The following is a 9,310-nucleotide window of genomic DNA, read 5'->3' on the forward strand; positions in this document are numbered from 1 at the left end:
CCAGCAGCCATTGCAGCTACATTATGTCACAGTGGAACCATGTCAAAACATCTACAGGCTTCCTGCTGTTTTGTAGCATTTTATTCCTGCTTCTTTATTTTAGCATTCGCTCAACTGATGTTTGGTGTATGAACACAACCATGAGGTAAATATGAAGCAATTATTCTACTATAAATAGGTAGCCAGTGAGGTTGAGAGTCACATTCAGCACTGCACTGCCACTACCTGGTCACTTACAAACAGTAACATGAGGAAAAACAGAAAATAATGTCGAACTGATATGACAAGATATAACAGGCGACCAGGACACTTTGTGAGACACACAGCTGTTTTATTGGTCCACCCTTACATTAAGCGAGAAGATACACAATTTCCACAATACACCACCATCATGTTGAGGAGATAAAATATAGATGGAGCCCACTGCACTGGAACAACTTAAATAGGCTGCACTGTGAATAACTAAATCTTTGACCCTGACATCGGCGCTGCTGTTGAGATGCAAGATCTACACTGCCATCTGGTGGATTTTATTTTGTATTGCAGCTCCCTTTCCACATTGATATGACTCACTGGACTGTACAGCAGTTTAATCATAGCAGTGAAAACTTAATTTGCACAGATAACTTAACGTCTTCCAGTAAACAATCACACATGTCTGTAAATTTGGCACAGACGATTACAATAAAAATTACACAAAGGCCTCAATGGTTTGTTAGGGAGCACTTATCGACGAATGCTCAGACAACGTATTCAAATTATTACAGGCCTGCTCAGTCTTTCACTTTAGATTTCAGGTAGAAACCCAACCAGTAGCTTGTATCATCAGCGCTGGCTATGTTGGGGCTTGAAGCATTCCCAGCCAGGCTTTGGTGTATATGTGTACTCAGGAAGAATAAAGTCTTTCAGTCTGTCTGGTAATGGCAGGGCTTTGACTCTGTCTTCCAGGGGCCAAGGCTGTAGGTGGCTCCTTATGAATGCTCTACAAAGGCATCGCAGAGCAGGGGGGCTCGCTTCACGCTCTACTGTGCGTTTGTGCAGGTCTACCAGAGCCTGAGCATAGGGGTGAGGGTCCCCAGCGGGCACAGGCAGCTCCGGCCCAAGAGGATGAATCAGCATGGGGTCATCTACTCGCGCCAAGTCGAGCAACACCTCAGCTTGCTCCAGCAGCTCGGAGGCGTGACTCTGATCAGGGCACTGCTGCAGGGCTGTTTGGAGCCGCTGGAAAAGGAGGTTGTAACCTGACCAGCATGAGTCGCCATGATAGGTGCAAGCCATAGAGGCTCCGCTCTGGATTAAGAGCACAGCCAGAGGGTAGAGCAGGTCAAAGTGCTCCAGGCTCGTCTGTGTCAGGGAGGGCTCGCCATCCTCGTTCAGACAGCAGCTGGGGTCCACACCGTGAGCCAGCAGCAGCCGCGTGGTTTTCAAGCAAAAGTTACCGATCTCAGCAGCATCTTCTGCACTGGCCTCAAGAGCCTCCTTAACCAGAAACACCAACGATGACTCGACTGTTTCACAGTCTACAGTAGCAGCATTAACGTCAGCACCTGTGGTGAAGAAAGCATCACTCAAAACACATCACATCAAACTGAAATCAGTTAATTACTGCACATTAGAGCAAATGTGCCTTCGATAGTGTCATTAAAATAATGAAAATGTGTCAACAGACAATATTAATCAAAGAGTCTTTTGATAAACGAGTAATGATTTAGGTCCCTTTTAAAACAAACAACACTATAGAGCATTTATTGGTTACTGTTTTTAAAAGAAGCCTTTGCTGCGTACATTAAAGGTGTATCCCAGCACTATAGTACCTCCATAAAGTAGGGGGACTTGCTAATCAAATCTAAAAAAGATAGGGTAAAAATCCAAGAACTAGGATATGAGATATCCTTTCTTTTAGTTGCTAGTATGACTAAATACTCTAAAAAACACTGGTTCCAACATTTCCTATAATTCATCTTGATAGCATCTTTCATTACACCCACTCTGTCTGGTAAACGAGATGTTTTTCAACTCCACACCCCCAGTTTGTAACACAGGCTTTCCGTTATAAAATCTGAAGTCTCCAAGCTGAGATACACCTGATGACATCCCTGTGACATCATGGGTATCTTTTCAAACCTGACAAAGCTTTGTGGCTGTTGTGAGAACTGGCTTCGCTGCTGCCTTTTAATGTACAGTGGGCACTTATGTTTGTGATGGTCACAACCAAGAGACTCCATTCTGAAAAACTGTAAATCTGTCTAGCTGTAGAACCAGGCTTGGGCGCTATCTATTTTTTCATACCTTCCAGAAATTTCACTGGGTTACATGATATATGTTTAATGTTTGGCGACCCGCGGTCTTGCTCTGCCGTTGCAGCTGTTTACAGTCCTGTAACATCATCCCCACTTCTCGCTGTCAGCTTAGCTGCCTGTTCCACCAGTAAAGACTTAGATCTGGTGGCACGTGCTGTGCACTACATACAATATATACTCAACACAGCATCTCAGTAAGACTCTAATAGTAATGCAAGCTTCTGTATTTTTGATGGTACAGTCAAAATCATATCAGGATTTCTAAATACCCTGGTATTCCGTAATACTGTGATACCAACCAAGCACAAAATTACCTTTGAGAAAATTCCCTTTACAAGATCTGGCTCTGTAAAAAAACTAAACAAAAAAAACAAACATTATGAAATCTGAGGACTTACTAACACTAACAATGCCTGTGATCGTATGCAACTCTTCTGCATATTAATTCTTTTGTAAGGAATATTAATGTCACTGGCTTATATTCAATACTCTGGTTTCTGTGCAGCCATTTTGTGTCAGGGTACGCTGGTTGTAAATACCTAAAAGAAAATAAGATCATGAGGCAAAGTCAACATGAGGGCCGCCTGCTGTAATGCTGTACATGAAACTACGAGTATACTAAGGAGATTGATGATAATGTGAAATCTTAACATCCTGCATTTAAAAATCTTGTCATTGCTTCATGCCTGGATCACAGGAGTGGTTCTGCTCCATTTTCACTCGTGTTAAAAAGTGTATGTGCATATTTTGGCCTGACAAGCACTGACAGTTCACTTTGATCTCAGAACGCACATATGTGCACAAGCATGCATACTAACTCAAGTTTCTCACTGTAGTGGTTTGACTGTGATTCTGTTTGAGAGGATATTTGAATGACCAAAAGTGGACAAGAGGGCAAAGTGAAGATGACGGGTGTTTCACAGTTAGTACCTCTCTGAAGTAGAAGCTGGATGTTCTCTGTGTTGTGCACAGTGAGTCCATCGCTGCTAGCCAAGGCATGGAGCAAAGGCGTTTTACCTTTGGAGACGAAACCAAAGCAATGAGTTTTCGGAAAAATGATTGAGTGACAGAATTATCATTTTTGAATTATGCCAGGCAAAGTAACTGTACCGTTTTTATCACTTGCATTCACATCAGCACCCAGGTCCAGCAGGGTGAGCAGGCAGGAGAGCCTCTCAGACTCCTCGCTGGCAAGATCCAAAGGACTGCTCTCATGGATCTACCAAGAAACACTGATATTACAGAGTGCTCCAGGGATGACGTTTTTCTGTCAGCCGATGTGGAAGTTAGCATTGCCCTGGTTCTCTTGTCAAAAGGCCTATAGGATTTTTTGATTGGATTTTGGATCATTTCAAAAAATTAGCTCTGTGGCAAACGAACATTCATGTTACTTACAATGTTCAGCAAGATAATCTTCATGAATGAACAACACATGATTTTTGAAGCTTAACTGCAATCACCAGAGGTGAAAAGCTAATGTTAGGCTATAAAAGAACTACACCACAGTCACATTACTTGACGTCGCTCCCACAGCACGGATGTAAAGCCACATCGGTGTGATGATGTTCTGTAGTGTCATTTAGCAACTTGTTAGGAACCGCCTTTTTTAAGACACACAAAGGCATCAAAATAAACGAGTAGGGTATTTAATGATGTATTTTATGTCGTAGAACGAAACGTGAAAGTCTCTAAAGCTTGTCTTTACTACAGACCTTATTTCAGGCATCTAACCAAAAACCCATCCAAAAACCCATTGACTTCATGATAAGGGAACCAGGAGTGGTGAAAATCTAACTCATTTCCAGGTTTTGTAACTCATTCCTGGGGCACTCTATTTACATAAACATGTAAGACTACAGAGAAGAACACAAGAACAAAAAAAGGACATGAATCCTGAATCATGAAGCTCGACAGTTGCCTCACCCTGTCTCTCTTTTCGATGTCTGCTCCGTGCCCGACCAGCAGCCTCACCATGTTTGGCCTGTTCCTTAAAACTGCTATATGCAGAGGATTGTAGTAAGACACAGGGTCTGGAGAGGAGAAAAAATCATAATAAACAAACTGAATCTTATCACGCAGATTAAATCTAAATCAGACAGATGAAGATTTCTGACAATACTACATTTTCTCTAAATGTGTCTGGGCAGAGACACAACCTGCTGTATAATGCTGACTATGGTGGTCTGTTGGCTCTAACCCAGTGCATATGTTTGAAGGGATTTTGTGAAAGAATGTTTCCTGTATTTTCTTGTGTTTTATATATTTTATATATTTACCAAGTGCCTTAAAGACAGCATATGTGTTAACATACTGGTGAATGTTTGAAAGTCTTTTCTCAAGCTGTTGTGTTTTAGGCTCTCTCATCCTCTGCAGCTGGCAGCAATACAGTATAAAAGCAGATAATAAACATTAAAAGTTAATTCTCAGTTTTACATGTAACAGAACGACACCTGTACCTGACTGTGTTTTCTCAGTGGCACAAGAACTGATTGATACTTACTGTGTGCATCCACTGTATATAATACTGACAACTTCTCTTTCATGTACACATTAAGATTGGCATCCAGATTATTAAGTACAAAACGGTTAGTTCTCAAATGTACGCTGATGACACAGCCATTTATATATATAACATAAAATCCCCTGTGTAACAGCAGATATTAACAAATGAAACAGATGTGGTATCTCAGTGGCTCAATCTGAATCTTACAAACACTGTGGCAATTTGTTTTTACACGAGAAGGAAAGCAAAAGACAGGCTTACAATCAAAACAGATCAAGAGGAAGTAAAGGAAGTCTGTGATTTAAAATTTCTTGGTGTCATTTTGGATTCCCAACTCAAATTTGATGAAGATACAAGACAGAATATAAACTGTTTTACAATTATATGGCATTACATACCCATTAAAAGGGGAGCATCACCAAAATTTAGACTTCCAATATGTTATTTCATGGCCTAGGAAAGTTTAATCAGTATTTGTGAACATGTTTCATCTCTCTCAGAGAAGTAAGTCTCAAACTTCTAATGCCATCAAGTATAAAGTCTGGAGCTGCTCCACATACACTGAATGGGAGCCTGATTTTGGGGACTCACAGAATGTTTGTTTTCTTTTTATACGGCAATAAGATGTATTATATTATAGTGCTGTCAGTTCTGAAACAGACAAAGTCCCCATATACTCCATATACATTCCCCTGGGTGCTCTCACTATCATTTATAACATCTTTCCCAATTCATTGTCTATGGAGCAGCTCCAGACTTTGAGTTTTAGCAATCTATGTGGATTTGGGAGAGTTGTTCATTTTTACTAATATTTTTGGACTGTTTTAGATCACAGGAATAACATGTATGAATTTTGAAAATGGGCATAGCTCCCCTTCAAGGCAGCTCAACTATTCACGCATGCCATACTTTCACATTTATCATGTTGTGTTACTGTATGGAGCCAAGCCAAACGGTCAACTGTCACTATACAAACAACAACAGCTTGATCGAGTTTTCTTTTATCAAATTGATTTTTAAATGCATGAACAATCTCGCCTCGTCTGCACTTTGTCCATATGTCACAAAAACAAATACCAATAGAAGAGCCACTCGGGGATCAGCAAATGGCAATTTCAGGGTGGCACAATGCAAACTACCATCGGTCAGTCTTCTTTTCTCAAAAAACAAATACATTTTTAGAATGCCCTACTAACGGAAATAAAAAAAACAATCTGATCGTAAAAAACACACAAACCTGCCATCACTGATCTCTGATCATGCACTGGTATACACACACACACGCAAATGGGACACATCCACACAGAGAGAGGAACAGATATGCATAGACAGATACATACTTACTCATAAAGACACATATCTTGCCATTAAATTAGGGAACACAAACACATGCATGCACATGTAGGAAGGAAAACATGTAAAATGATTGAAATGTGATGTTAATATTGTAATTTTATATTATCACGTCACATGTATGAGAATGTTACTATTATGTGCTCAAATTAACTAATGTTAATGTTGTAATGTACATCTGTTTCATGTTGATGTAACCTGTTCCAATGTTTTTTGTTTTTTTTAACATTGTCCCTGACAAATAAACTAATAAATAAATAAATAAATACACCTGCTTATAACCGTCATAACTATACAAACTCTTGCTTCAGCACACTGCCTGTCAGATAGCTGGCACAATCTATTCTTAAACATGAAGGCAAACGATGACAAATACTTGAACATGAATAGAGAAACTCGAACATTTCTGCATTCTATGTGGGAGAATTTGTCAGTGTTAACTTGCTGGAAAGAGGCATTCAAGAAATGTAAAAGATGAATGAAGCAGCCTCTGCCTCTTCTTAGGATCCCCGAAATGTCCCTGGGGAAAGACATTTTTATTACCACCAGAGGTCACCACAGCAGAATCTGGCAGAGCCCTGGCAGGTTTCATTGCAGCCACAAGACATGCTGCACTTTCCACTGCAATTTGCTTTAGGGAGAGTTATTCTCTCAAGTGTATATAGATGACAACTTGCTCAATTTACAGTATGCAGCTCCTTGTGTAAAAAAAATGGCAGGTGCATGCATGCTTTTTCTGTCATGTCATTTTCTTTATGAATTCACATGAGGGGTTGTTGTGCTTGTAGCAGAGACTCATCACCCAATAAAACTGCAATAAAACTGGAGCATGATGGGAGCTAGTGTAGAAAGTGAGTTACTGGCCAGCACGGCAGAAATATATGTCCCACTGGGAAAAAGATTTACATCTGTAGTCACCTTCAGTGTGGCCATCAACTTGTTTAATTGGGGTCTATTACTAGAAATGATACGCCTCTTGTTATTGTAAATCCTAGATGGAGAGAAAGTGTAACCAAGTAAACCCATTTTCAGTGATAGTATTAATTGCCAGCAAGACAAGATTGTACTTCAGTTTAAAATGATTAATACAGCCCACCCAACACTGAATTTTTAAACAAGCCCTTGTAAACTCAGAGTGACAGAAATGCTGCATTATGCATGGTGCACTGCAGGACAAGTGCTCTGGCTGGCTACTCCAATTTTAGATGCTTTGAAATTGTATTAAATGCTTGTACATTGAATTTAAAGCCCACTCACATATGATTACTTACCTTCAAAGTTTAGATCAGCTCCATAGCGTAGAAGGATTTCAGCCGCATTCACCAGCCCCCGCTCTGCCACCTTAAACAGAGCATAGCTGATGCCCTCCACAAACACTTCAGACTGGGACTCCCGCTCCAGAAGCTCGGCCAGAGAGCTGCATACACCCGGCTCATCCTCGGGGCTTCTGACTCTGGACACAAGAGCAGGTATCAGCACTGTTTCATTCAAACTGTATGAAATGCCACCAGTGTGTCTGTCAGATGCATTCTGTACTTGGTGGTAAAACATACTGTACACATTTATGCACACAACTGCATAATTAAACAGATAATACTGTGGCTTTAGTATTACCTCTCCTCGGGACTTCCGTTTCCTTCCTCCAGTCCAACAACACACATGACAGCATCTACCAGCGGCTGATACTCATAGATGATCCTACGAAACCCATGGAGGAAAGGCATGGCTCCTCCGCTCTTCACAGCTCCCGTTAGTCAATACCTGCCAACATGTACATGTGAATACAGGTCAGAGCTTCACTTTACATCAACTCACTTAAGCCCAGTTCAATTGACAAATGTTTTCTGAAAACAGGTGACACTTCACGCTAGCTTGCTACTGTTGACGCTCTGCAACTCTATACAGAATATTATATTATCCTAATGAATATATCTCATTTGTGCTAACACGACCAGGCACTTTACTCTGAACATCACGGTAACCAGCTAACACGCGGCCTTATGGGCTAAGAACAAAGTTCTATTATAGCCAGTTAGCTAACTTAGCAGGACAATTGCTAACGTCACAGTCACGCTAGCACTTATATCCAACGTTAAATTTATTGCTTATTTAAGTGCTACGTTATGAATTAAAGTGTTTGAGATACAATACTTGTACAAGGAAAGTAAACAGAAACTCACTCGGACACTCACGTCAGTCGTTTAACGTCGGAACAGGTAACTTCGAGCTTCACTCACTCAATGGTCCGACAGTATTTTCATTCCCCTGTCAAGCACAACGATAACTAAGGTTCCTCTTTACGATCGGTCCTTGAAAAATAGCTAATCTTTTCTGCACAGAACAAGGTGTGTCCAGTTTAAAACTTACAAGGAGAACCGTGAATAAATGAGTAAGCAAACAGGCATCTGAGATATTACTTTTAATAATCCGTATTACTTTTAATAATCCATGGCTGAGATTAGGAGGCAGATCTTTATATCTTTCTTTTACCGGGATGTCAGTAGGCTAGTTTTTCATTCTCAAGGGAACATTATGTGTAAAAATAGAGTAGCAATTACTTTGTACTTAGGGACCGTTATTTATGAGGGGGGAGGGGGTGGTTCAAAAAGTCGGAGGCACCTCAAATAATTTTTAAGCACAAGGGAGGGACTAATATTTTTTATTTTCGCTTAAGGGAGGGGCATACAAATTTAAATGGTTGTATTTTGTGTTTATTGTGCCACAGATTAAAAAAAAAAAAAAAACATGCCTTGCATTTTTTTAATAATTCAAAAATTACCAGAATTACACCTTTTATCATAGTCAGAAACTGTGGAACGAGAAATTACCATTGGATTTTCAAATGTTCAACGGTCTTTGGATACATCCCTAATCTCCTGAGAGACCCAACTTTTGTTTGGCATGCATTTTTAATTTCTCCTAGCTATTTGGGATCAGTAGGACCCAATAAGTATAAAAACCTGAACACTGTCAACGACAATCAAGTCCCAGTGTCCTAAAATGAGACAACAATGTCCCAATGTCTTCAAATGAGTACTTCCTAATTAACAGTGTTAACTACTAGTGTTAGCTTGTTACTGTTGCTAAAATTGGTCAAATTTGTTGCCATATTAAGTTACAAACATTTTAAATCATAAATAAACAAGTTTCTGCC

The 9,310-nt window shown here is 40.1% G+C and overlaps 1 protein-coding gene across 2 annotated transcripts; it reads right to left on the reverse strand.

Moving 5' to 3' along the window:
* Window positions 1-310: 310 nt before the first annotated feature.
* asb6 (ankyrin repeat and SOCS box containing 6) lies at window positions 311-8,443 on the reverse strand. 2 transcript variants are annotated; one of them, XM_033618486.2, is made up of 7 exons: window positions 8,337-8,443; window positions 7,771-7,917; window positions 7,428-7,609; window positions 4,224-4,330; window positions 3,411-3,519; window positions 3,231-3,317; window positions 311-1,547 (listed from the first exon to the last, which is right to left on the reverse strand). In XM_033618486.2, the coding sequence occupies exons 2-7, from the start codon at window positions 7,878-7,880 to the stop codon at window positions 826-828; spliced, it is 1,317 nt and encodes a 438-aa protein (XP_033474377.1). In that variant the 5' UTR covers window positions 7,881-7,917; window positions 8,337-8,443; the 3' UTR covers window positions 311-825. The 2 variants fall into 2 exon arrangements, with proteins under 2 accessions (XP_033474377.1, XP_033474378.1); XM_033618487.2 differs by having other exon boundaries at window positions 8,349-8,435.
* Window positions 8,444-9,310: the final 867 nt, after the last annotated feature.

This window comes from Epinephelus lanceolatus, chromosome 9 (assembly GCF_041903045.1).
Source record: "Epinephelus lanceolatus isolate andai-2023 chromosome 9, ASM4190304v1, whole genome shotgun sequence".
NCBI lineage: Eukaryota > Metazoa > Chordata > Actinopteri > Perciformes > Serranidae > Epinephelus > Epinephelus lanceolatus.